Source organism: Eublepharis macularius, chromosome 12, assembly GCF_028583425.1.
Source record: "Eublepharis macularius isolate TG4126 chromosome 12, MPM_Emac_v1.0, whole genome shotgun sequence".
Taxonomy (NCBI): Eukaryota; Metazoa; Chordata; class Lepidosauria; order Squamata; family Eublepharidae; genus Eublepharis; species Eublepharis macularius.
The window spans coordinates 29,467,524-29,479,536 of record NC_072801.1 but is presented as its reverse complement, the minus strand read 5'-3'; the positions used below and the strand labels follow the sequence as shown (position 1 = coordinate 29,479,536).

The following is a 12,013-nucleotide window of genomic DNA, read 5'->3' as shown; positions in this document are numbered from 1 at the left end:
TGTGGCCTTCCAGGGAATGTGGCTAGCCACAGTGGACAACAGGGTCCTTGAAAGGCCCAGTGTGGTCTGACTGAGCAGCATTCTTGTGTTGATAGGCCAGGCAGTACTAGTAATCTTGATAACCAAGAATGGAACCCCCATATCTCAGAATGCCCACTGGTGGCAGGTAAGCAGCAGGGGAGAACTATCACATCCTGCTCGTGGGCTTTCAACCTCAAGGTATCTCAGCCATGAGAAACAGGATTTCATTTTCAGCCTGGGAAGCCTCCCTTTCACTTGGCCTTGACTGACAGGAATAATGAATGCACACAAACTGCTGCAGGCTAGTAAGTTTTGTCTGTCTCAGACCTGGTTTTTACTGCATAAAAGACCAAGTTAACTCTACATCTGTTCACCTAACATGAGACTGTGTGTGTGTCTTGGATATTAGCATTTGTTGCTGCAGAAGGGAAATTTTTAAGTGTACAAGTCTTAACCTATTTTCACTCCCCCACACATTAACAGCACAAGTCCAGCTTTTGCTTAACTCATTTTAAATGCACAGGAAAAAAAGGTGTGGGGGAAAGAATGTCACCAAGCCCTGCAACATCACTGGTCAAATACATTTGTGTGCCAGTTTCTAGTCTTCATTACATCTACAGTGGAAGAGAAGGGGGCAGCTGCACTAGAGGTTGTTTCTACTGAGTGAACTGGGTATCCGACTCTGTTGCTAATAAGCCTCCCCTCGAAGTTACAAATCCTGCATTCCATTCTTTTGACTCATACATCTACTCAGGCACAATTGGCACAGGTTCTAAAAAAGCTGACTGCTGGTGAGCTACCCTAAAGGGAAGTCGCCGGGAGCCAGCGAGATAGAGTGGTCAGAGTGTCAGACAACAGTCTAGGAGACTCGGGTTCAAAATCCCCACTCTGCCATGGAGCATCGTTGGGCAACTTTGGACCAGAGTCACACAAGCTTAGCCTAACTTACCCCACAGGGTGGTGGGTGTGAGGACAACACTAATCAGGCCTCTGGCTCCCTAGAAGAGCGTGTGGACTCCAAGACGAGCGCAAGCATTTGGAATCCTGGAGAACTCTGAAGCCGTATTTGTAGGAAAAGGTTTTATGTAAAGTTATTTTTTATTACAGGCAATATTGGTCCGTACAATACACAATACTGACATACAAGTGGAATCTTTCAAAATCATCATTTAAACAGCAAAGACCAAGAAACAGAATTTTAACTACTTGATTTTCAAAAAAGTAATACATGTCTTTCTTCCAAGATCCTTTTCAGTAAATTATATGGAAACATACAAATAGAGAAAAATACCCCATTCAACATATATTGTCATTAAATGGTTATTTTGCTTAAAATCTTTAATAAGAAAATCCTTTTTTTATTAAGCAACCTACATAGAGATAAATAGCAAACTTGTTTTAAACAAATCCTCTCCGTTAAAACATCTGAAGAATTTTTATCCATCATTTTCTTTTGAGCCCCAGACATCTGGTATTTGTTTATAAGCTTACCTTAAAGGTTTTTCAGTTGAAGGCCCAACACTGGGAGCTTTCTAGCCCTGACAACTCCACCCTCCTGGGATTTTCCAACTTTCTTCCACCCAACAGAAGGTGAATAAGCACGTAAGACTTCAGACTTTGCTTTATTGTTAGTTCACCATCCTGTTTCATGAGAGCACAGACAGAGACCCACTGACTTCCCCCTACACATCTACTACATTTTGTTCTTCAGGAGGGACAATACAGGCCAAGAAAAGCAGAAAATCTGCAGCTTCTGTCTCATGCTTTTGATTATTGTCAAATTCTGATTTATGCTTCCATCTGGTAACGCAAATGCATCGTTATAGTGTTAGTTTAAATCTTTAAACAAAAAACTATATTTTCCAAAGTCATTATCATTCGGAGCAATCAAGTGGTCTTTTCTGGCTTTGCTGAGCTTCATTCTTAGAACGTGCCTCCGCTCTTCCCATTCACAGAGCTCTGCAGGCCCATGGGCAAATTTACAATTGTTTCCCTCCACACAAGTGCCAGACATATAGCTGTTTTTCAAAAAGGAACAAAGAATAAAATAAGTCACACATCTTGCAAATGTATAATGAGACTGACGAAGTGCATGCGTTTGTGTCATGGTGGGGGGTTGTAGGCCAAAACTCTCGGAATCTCAAGATTTAGTGGGATGCATGAAACCTCTGTTCTCCACTCACCAGTTTATTGGAGGCAAAAGAGCATGCAACCTCTACTGAGATCTCATAACTAGGCTTAGCCATTTTTCACCTAATAGATCAGGGAGTGGGAAGGCGAGAAGTCCAATTTGCCCCTTTTCAGAGATCTGGGTTGAGATTTGTTGCAGCATTTTAAATGGCTTTAACTTGTTTTAAAGTTGTCATGACTGGTCTTTGTGGCCCCACACAGGCTGAAGAGCAGTGTACAAATTAGCTAAATAATATAGGACCAGAGAGAATTAAACAGCCTAAGATTTTTTTAAAAAGCTATTAAAACAAAGTAAAATGTTGGCAAACTGTCTGGGAAAGGGAGCATCCTTGCTGGTTCTAGCCTTTATTTTGAAAAAAAACCCAAAACAGATAACTTGTTGTATACTCAGATGTAGCCACAGGGAAGTGCTTGGATTAAAAAAAGATCCCCAGATTAGAGAAGTGTGTATCAATCACCATTCGCCACTCAAGCATCCCATAAATGTTCACAGCACTCAAGTCAAACACACTCCAACTGCAGTTTCCCCCACTAAAACTGCCTGTATTTATGAGAAATGAGATCTTTCCACACAGCAGATGCTCAGTCTCAAAGAAAAAGTCTAGAGTGTGGGTGAACGGGCTAATACAGTTGTATACCTATTGGACTAAAAACTGGATGCTGAACATCTACAGCAACCCTGACAGCAGGCAATCTAATCCCGAGGAGCCAAAGACACTCACCTATCACAAAGACTGAAATAGCCTGTAGGAAAGCGATGTTGCCAGCAGTTTTGGTCATCCTCTGTATGGAATACTTTCTCCTTATGCTTTTCGGAGGAGATGTGGCCCTGCCACTGTTTCTCGCTGTTACAGTTCTTCCCACACATCCAGCAGTGGAAATCCACCTGGGTTTACAAAACACTGGGAATAACAACTGCAGAAGGGCAGTAACTCATGCAAGTCCCATTAGCTAGAACAATGGATGTGTTACAAATTCAGCTTTCCCTTAAGCAAGTTTGGGGTACCTTGGCACAGCATGGATTATGGTGGATAAAGCCCACTTCATAAGCATGAAGAGTGTGCTCTCCACTGGCAAAGAAAAAACACAGTGGGGGCAAAAGACAATGTAGATAGGTACGGACGGATCTCTCAATACACATGTCACAGGATTTGTGCCCAGTGTGTTTGCAATTTTTCTGAAACCAAAACAACAGCATGGCCTGGGCTTGCTGGCTCTCCAGGACTTACCGTAACTTCAGCATAATCAGTTGGCATGTGAATTTGCTTCCCATTTTCCTTGTTTGCTTGAGCAGTCAGATCCTCCCCCTTTTCTGGCTTTTGGCTCTTTAGCCACATTTCATACAGCTGCTCCATATCTTGAACTAATAAGAACAGAGGCTAAATAAGTTGGCAGCAATCGAGTCAGAAGTAAGTACTACGATATCACAAAGGAACAAAGTCGACAACTTTACTAAATCCAACAGAACTGCTGGCAAGCTAACACCTGTTCAAAAGCAATTCTTTTATTTCGTAGCCGGACCGCAGAAACCCTGGGCCTTAGGAAGACTTAACAATTTATCTAAGCCATACCTGCACAAGCAAGGAATGGAGAACGCATGGCATAGACATCCAAGAATGGAAGGGGCCAGGGACCACTATCTCTGTTCCTTTCATAGAGAATTAACTTTAAACTCTCCTTAATATCAAAACAGAGGAAAAATTGCCAACAGAAGTTTCTTAGGAATATTGTGAGTCATGGTATTACTGCAGTAGTACCATACAGTGATCTTTTATTTTCTAGACATGGCACAGAGCCATCCTCAGCTGGCAGCTTTCCCGCAGGTTTGCAATGTATTTGCAAGCACCTTAAGACATTCTTTACTTACTACCAGTTTCCTTCATATAGGTCCACATTTCTCTTTCTTCGGGACTGTGAGCAAAGGAGCAGTTCCCGACATACTGACATTTCTTGCCCGATGCAATATGATTGCACAGCTAGACCAGAAAGAAAAATGCAAACAGATCAGACAAAAAACTGCATTCTGAAAAAGAAATCTGAAGGCTTGCCCCTCTCCCATCAACATAAAACGACTTGCAAGAGAAGATACTGGGCACAGTGAGATGTAATGGAAATGTGCTAATTTTTTTTCAGCCATTTATCCCCGGTCACCTGAGGCCAATCTCATAGTCTCAGCCTCACCCCACTTCACAAGTTTGTTGTGAGGATAAAGTGACAACCCCCTAGCTGTCCCCCACTTATATCATCCAGAGCTCTCCGGACAAAAGGAAGCATGCAATTGTAATAATTCCTGACAGTATTATCTGCTGTATGATTTCACTAATTTTAAAATATTGAATGATTTGGGAGGGGTGTGTGTGTGTGTTAATTTTACATTTAATACTGGAAACTGCCTTGAGGGCTTTATGGTGAAAAAGGAAAATATACATTTTCTAAAATAAAATAAATACTCCCCCACCAAGGTAAACAATCAGCATACCTTCCAATCTGCACTCCAGCAGCCGATTTTTAAAACTCTTCATAAATATTATAGTTGATGGTGGATAAGTAACAAATTTCACTTCATATGTTCTCTGTCCCTGAGAAGGAGCACCACCACCTGACCAAAAGACCCTCCTGCCCAAAGAAGCCTCCCTGAGTTTAGAGACATGCTTACATCAAACTGCAAAGGCACTTGCTTCTTTGTGGGAAGGGGGCGAATCGTCATCCACTTCTTGCGCTCATTTGACATCACTAGCACCACCCGGCGATCTTTGGTCCACCTGATGGAGCCAAAGGCAAAGACATAACATTGTTGAAGCTGCATGGCACAGCTGGATCAGAAGGAAGCTCAAACCAAAAGAAACCCAAAGTCGCTCCTCTAACATCTATTCTGTGAGGGTCCAACCTAGGAGGCAGGAATGGTCATGGCACAGACCAGCCAGCCCTCAGGGACTAACACCATGTCACTTTTGCTTAACTTATTTTAAATGCACAGGAAAAAAGAGGTGTTCTTCCCAACAAAAACACATCTGTTTCAGTACACCTGTTGCAGGTGTGGTTGTGGGGGCGGGGGGACCTGCTGAGGCAACCGCATAAAGAACTGCCATTTCCAGGTAAGCAAGTTATTCTTCATTGTGGTCTCTGTGCAAGCAACACTATAAGCAAGGGATGAACACGTCAGCTTTACCTGGAGATGGGAACAGGAGGAGCCTGGGTGGAGGGGAAGAGTACAAGGAATGGATCTTCCAAAAGCCCTCTGTTCAAGCCCCCGTGTTGAAGGCATCAAGCTCCATGAAAAAGGAGGGCTGAAACCACGGCAGCTGCTCTGCACAGTTCTAGGAGAGGCATGCCTCCACTAAAAATGCAGGCACAGCTGCTGCCCATAGCAAATAGTTTATAACCGAAGCCCGAAGAGGCTTGCATGCAAGCTCCTAACAGAGTCTGATTAACCACTGTGACCCTTTGAGTGCCACACAGAGGATACTTTTTGGCCCCTATCCAACAGTCAGCATGGCATAGTGGTTATTTATATATTTAGAACATTTGTATGCTGCATTTCCAGACCTGCTCAAGGAAGCTCACAGATAAAACAGTAAAAGCAATTAAAAAAAACCAAATGATATCAATAAGAAAAACAAAATCAACCAAGTCAATATTAATTAAAATATTACCCATAAAAGCAGGACAGAGTACAGAAGCACTCAACACAAAGCAGTCTAAAATGAGGTTGATAAAACAGATCACAGGATAGTAGTGGACCACAAGACGGCTGAAAAAGATAGAACCTCATAGTCAGAAGCCTGGAGAAGAAGAAATGTTTTGGTCTGTCACCTAACAGAGAGTAAGATGGGAACCAGGTAAACCTCAAGGGGCGGGGGGGGGGGGGAGCATTCCAAGGACAAGCAAAACTAGGAGACCCAGGTTCAAATCCCCACTGTCACCGGAGACCCAGAGACTTATCACAGAAGCTTGCTGGCTGACCTCAGGCCTCTGTCAACTTAATTTATCTCACAGAGGGTTTGTTCTGAAGATAACATAGAGGAGGGGGGAAATGCTGTAAGCCATTCACTGTTGTTACTAGGAAGAAAAGGCCAGAAGAAGTGGCCACATGAACCAGCTACTCAGCACATGGTCTGAGGTCTTTAGCAGCAGATGAGGACTTCAGAACCTATCACCAAGAGCCCTGGGGAAGAATCTAGCACTTCATTCTGAGTCCAAAGAAGAGGCGGCTTCCCCCTCCCCTTTGGAAAAGGAGGATGTTGTTTTACCCAACAACAGCTGGGAGCCAATTCATCACCAGTCCAAAGGGAACGGAGCCACAGGTGGCTTCTTTGAAGCAAGCATTAAACCCAGAACACAGAGTTTCACTGAGAGGAATGAGCTATTGGATTTCAAAGATGCTTGTGTCTCCGAACAGCAGCTGCCAGTTCCAGACAGAGGCTCCGTGATGTGCATGGTCTAGGCACTGGTGACGGATCAAGGTCTGGTTGGGGGCTCATGCCCCAGAACCACTCTCAGTCACAAGGTGCATCACTCACAGGGAGAGTGGGAAGCAGTGGTCCCATGGTTATGCATCCTGCCTCTGGTATCAAAACATGTGAACAAGATCAAGCCCAGTCTTGGAGAAGCAGATACACTACATGCGCCTCCCAGAAAGTGTCCTCCAGATGATCTTTAGAGAAGGAACCTGCTACCCGTACATCCAGGGATTGATCCCTGTCTGCAGAGGGCATTCCTGATATCAGGACTATGCATCAAATCTTTTCCAGGACTGTTTGTAAGGTTGGATTCCAGTAACCAAGGAGATAACTGCTGCATCGCACGAGTCAAAGATTTTGTCAGAAGAATCTTGGGTTGCTCTGCAGACACACCTTCAGCTGTTTTATCCCTTTTTTTCTTTGGTGCTGAAGGTGAACACATTCAAGATTTCAGTTCTGAAGGTCTAGATTCCTGGACCAAAAGCTGCTTCAGAGCCAAATACACAGGGCCCAAAAGGTCAGGCGTTGACAGCAGAAATGCTAACACCAAGCAGATCTGGTAGCAGCTTAAGGAAACGAGGACAGATCCCTCATGACTGATACTGGCAATCTCCAAAGGATCTCCCAGAGGTAAGTAAACCAGTATGCCTGCCTAGTGACTGCCTGCACCAAGGCCCATACAGCAACCATAGCCATCTTTGGAAGGACGGTTGCCCACACAGTCCAAACACTTTTTGAACGGTGGCCTACCACATCAAATCACAAGCAAAATACTATGGCCCATTACCATCAGGAGCGAGGACAGCAGGCAACCCTATTTTGCAGTCACTCCACTGGTTTCCAATTAGTTCCCAAGTTCAATTTAAAGGTCAGGCCCTTCATGGCTAAGTCTCACTTATCTAAAGGACTGCCTGTCTCAACATGTTTCACTGAGACATCTGAGCTAAGTCTCCTGATGGTGCCACTCAGTCCCATACCCAAGCTTTCTTTGCTGTGGCCTTCACCTGGTGCAACGGCATGCCTGACAAAGCAAGATGGACTCCCACATGTCTAGCATTTTGCAGAATGCATCATGTGCTACTGTTTAGGAGGACATTTGCACAGAGGACTGAAGTAAACCATAATTCTGCAAGAGGGCAACTTCTATACAGGTAATAATTTTGCAGGCAACTGAAAGTTTGTTAGGCAGCCTTCCTTTCCTCCCCCTTCATACAGCACTGCTTACTGGATTGATTATACTGTCTAATTCAGTGTCCTCTAGTAGTGAAATCCAGTTGGTGCAATGTATCACATGGTTTCTATTTCCCTGTTTAATTGGTGTAATCAAGTTATATTACATTGTTCTGTGTATGCACTGTACTGCTTTATTGTATTATCAATCAATCAAGGAGCATTTAACAGAGAATCGAGTATAAATATTGCAAAGGTTGACGCAGCTTAAGAGCACCAACACACGTCAGAGAAACAAATCCTCAGTGACTCCAAAATGAAATCCTGAAATTAACGAGGGTGCGTTACACAGGGGTGACAACTGAACCTATCCCTATTCTTTCTGCACCGCAGCTACTAGCCCAGAAGGTAAAGCAGAACTGCAAATGTACAGTATTTTCAGAGCACAGTGTGGTCCACTTTCAAACATTTGGGATAAGCAGCTGGACTGGAGAATTCTCATCTTGCCAGGAGCTTTCACACAAGCTTCCTAACCTAGTGGTCCACAGCACTTTGAAAGAGCCGAGAGTGATCTAATTGTGCCCACAAAAGCCATCTTGGAGACAGACTAGAAACACATTACTTACGGATGCCTTGCTTTCGCGCTACAGTATTTCTTGTTCTTGTCTGGCTCGCTAACTTGCCCATTTCTCCAGCACTGGGCACACACAAACTTCATTTTCAAATTAAGGGAGCCATGCTTCGCTTGGTTGCTGATAATCTTGGAAGTCAGAAGAGAGAGAAGACATTTTAGGTCCGCAAACCTGTTCCACACATCAAGAGTATCTAAGAGAAGAGACCCAACTTTTCTAGCAGTGAGAAGAAATTTCAGGCAGCTGGTTTAGTTTAACACGGCTAATTCAACTAATTTACTTATGTCCAGTTGAGAGTGCTGAACTCTTTTTATCTGAAGGCTTTTTTAGCCGTTGGCGTAAATTCCATTCTCTAACTTGAAATGATCCAGCATCTGCACCACTTGCCCTGTACAATGACAGGAGTTTGTCTCCCACCTGGCAGGTTCGTATGCCACATGGCAACAAAGAGGCATGTTGGATGTTTCCAGAAACACAGCAGGAACATAGCTGTTCAAGTTAAGACACCTCACTGTTTATCTGATTAGCAAAGAATAAAGTTATCATTCCACCAAGGTGTGACAACAGAAGCTACATTTGGGGTCAGAATGCCACGCTTCCAAATGCTGTACCCCGTTTCTCCTTTCACCCACAACCCACCTGTTATTTCAGTGCAAAAAGACCCTAAAATTGCCTCACAGGTTATCACAGCCATCCTAAGCAGGGCTACCCCCTTCTAAGTCCAATGAAGTCAATAGACTGAGAAGGGTGCCACTTTGCTTAGGAATGCACTGTATATGGCACCTTAGCTAGTCAGCAGCACTGGTAGCCTGAAGACTCCTAGTGGTTCAAGAGGTATGGTGGGGAGCAGAGAGTAAGTTGATGTGGACTCCAGAAATGCCAATATATTTTTGTTCTATTCAAACTTCAGAAGTAGAAAATGGTTCCACAGCAAAAGTACCATGTTTGATGGCAGCAGGTCAAAGCCAGAGCCTCAGATATTCTTGGGAAGCATTAACTTTCCTTTTTAAAAAAGGGCTCCAGAGTCCAAGGAAATTTTGTTTACTTACTTCATTTATACCCAGCCTTTTCTCCCTAATGGAGAACCACAGCAGCTTACTGTATCAGTTCTCCTCTCCTCCATTTCATCCTCACAACCACTCTGTGAGGTAGGTTAGGCTGAGAGTGCGAGAGACTGGATCAAAGTCACCCAGCTAGCCTCCATGGCACAGAGGAGAGTCAGATCTGAGCCTGGCATTCTAACCACTGCACCACACTTAGGGTCAACATAGCTCTGCCTCATAAAGCACATAATTCCAGAAGACTGTTGGGTAAGAAAAATACCTGGGCGCCAAGTGCGTTAGACTCCATATTCTGCCAATATTTTTTTGATTCTTGCACAATAGCCTCATGAGAAATACCTGTGGTGAGGGAGACGCAAGTCTTAGGAAAGCGGTGATATTTCTAATCCTCACGTAAGTGCTACCGAGCCCCTGCAATACTTTCATTTCTTGAAATAATGTCCAAAATTGGTGACTAACATTTAAACATGCCTTATAATGAACTTGCTAAACTATACAGAGAATTCTTTCACAGACGGGGATGTGTACAAGCAGCTCACAGATATTGCAAAGAAGTTGATCCCTTTAAAAAAATGTACTCAGTAAGGGCTGCATCTTGGGTTAGAGTCTTTCAAGTGCATCTGAAAGTGGGCTAATATCTTTTGCAAAGAGACCTGGTGTCAAGAGTTCCAACACTTTGTCAGGGCAAATTACTCCTTTGATGCAGCCTGTGTCCTGGAACACTCATAAATCACAAAGATGTGATAAGGACACATCTCTAAAGCAAGACTGCTAAGAATTCAGGGGAAGACTGAACTTGCCCATATGGCATCATTCAAGATCAACTACTTTCCAAAGGGTTTAGCTGTTGCAGGGAATCTGAGCCAGAAGCCCTCTCCCCAGTTCCAAAGATGATCAAAAAAATGCGCTCTGCACATGTGTAGAGGCATTTTAGTACACTTTGTGCTAGACCTACCTGTCTCATTCTGCATTATCCACACTTTGAGCTCTACAAGACTGTGAGCATAGAAACATTCATCGTCTCGTGAACAACCATACCGAACTTCATGCCTGCACAGGTCTAGCTGACACTGAATGTGAAAAGGTCGTATCTTGGAGTACTTTACTGTAGTTTCTCGCAAAATGTGGACAAGGCACCTAGTTTTTCAGAAAGGTCAAACATGAGTAAAGGAGACTTTGAAATGCTGCTTCAAAATCTGTGCTTCATTTAGGATTTCAGGCTGAGTAGACAGTTTGTACTATCCACATTTGTGCCTTCTACTGTAAAACACTGACTGCAAGTCAAACTATTAAAATGTATGTACCACACTGCTAAAAATGGCTTTAGAAGTTCCATATTAACAAGCAGAAAAATGAAACAGCAGAATCCTGATTACACATGAAGCTAAAGCAGTTACTTCCACACTGTTCCCCCAACTACAATGTTACAGCACCATGACAGCAAAGCTACATAGCTAATATTTCACATGAACATCGCTGTCCAATAATTTACATGCCCTTTAAAATAAATCTTTAGTGTTTATACTGTGCATTCTATTGTTCCAAACTCAGTATGTGCACACTCCTGCTATAATATATACAGCACCTCAAAAGGGTTAATAGCAGTATTCCCAAACTGCAGATTTAGAGGACAGCTTATCTAATTGATTTGAACAACAGATTCCCCGATGTACTGCTCAGTTTCTTCAACCCCATGCTAAACCAGCTCGACAATTCTGTTTTACTATATTTGGCTGATGATTATTTTCTGTCTGCTGTCACGGTAGTTTCCTGCTGGTTTTATGATTTTGCCCATTTATATTTTAAGATTCATATGCTGCCTTTACTATCTCACATATGCTGGGGAGGTGGGGAAAGGTTTACTAAAGGAACCTTCTCTTACTAGATCGCATCATGCAGTAAAGTCATTCTACAAGATTTAGTTTCTCACACTTCTGACTGGCAAGTGTGTTAAGTGGTTGGTAATGAAGTCAAGTTTTTCTGAAGGAGGAGGGTGTCTGCAAGCCAAACACTGTTTCAGAATTAAACTTCCATCAAAGTAACTGAACTTAGCACGCATGTTAAGCAGCAACACATGGTGGTATACCCTAAATATGGAAATGCAGTAGATCAGTAAAACCATTTGAGCTCCTAGATTCCCCTGTTCAAATGACAATTCAGCGCAGAAGAACTGAAAGGGCTTGTTTGTTCCTAAAGGACATTTGCATTGTTACTAGATCTAGAACAATTTACTAGTAAACAGGTACAAAGATTATAGCTAGAACATGTGTATGTATAATTGCTGCTACTTTTAAAAGCTAAGGGACATAACAGATTTCAGACATACTTGTTATCTTCGAAGTCATGCATAGCAGGATGTGAACAAGAAGCAGAGTTATCTTTATTCCTTTTGCTGATTATCCTAGGTTTATGTTCAAAACATTTCTGAAATACGAAACAGATGTTTTAGAACAAAAAAAGCCCTTCTCTACATTTGATA

The 12,013-nt window shown here is 43.0% G+C and overlaps 1 protein-coding gene across 2 annotated transcripts in view; it reads right to left on the bottom strand.

Annotated features, from left to right (window-relative positions):
• Nucleotides 1–1,099: 1,099 nt before the first annotated feature.
• ZC3H7A (zinc finger CCCH-type containing 7A) overlaps nt 1,100–12,013 on the bottom strand; it is a 33,073-nt gene continuing 22,159 nt past the window's right edge. For both annotated transcript variants that reach the window (XM_054992942.1, XM_054992941.1), the window contains exons 15-23: nt 11,861–11,958; nt 10,490–10,671; nt 9,797–9,873; nt 8,468–8,601; nt 4,868–4,973; nt 4,079–4,187; nt 3,441–3,574; nt 2,934–3,097; nt 1,100–2,039 (exon numbers count right to left, since the gene is read on the bottom strand). In XM_054992942.1, the coding sequence (XP_054848917.1) occupies nt 1,850–2,039; nt 2,934–3,097; nt 3,441–3,574; nt 4,079–4,187; nt 4,868–4,973; nt 8,468–8,601; nt 9,797–9,873; nt 10,490–10,671; nt 11,861–11,958 (1,194 nt within the window). In that variant the 3' untranslated portion in view covers nt 1,100–1,849. The remainder of the gene's footprint in view (nt 2,040–2,933; nt 3,098–3,440; nt 3,575–4,078; nt 4,188–4,867; nt 4,974–8,467; nt 8,602–9,796; nt 9,874–10,489; nt 10,672–11,860; nt 11,959–12,013) is intronic.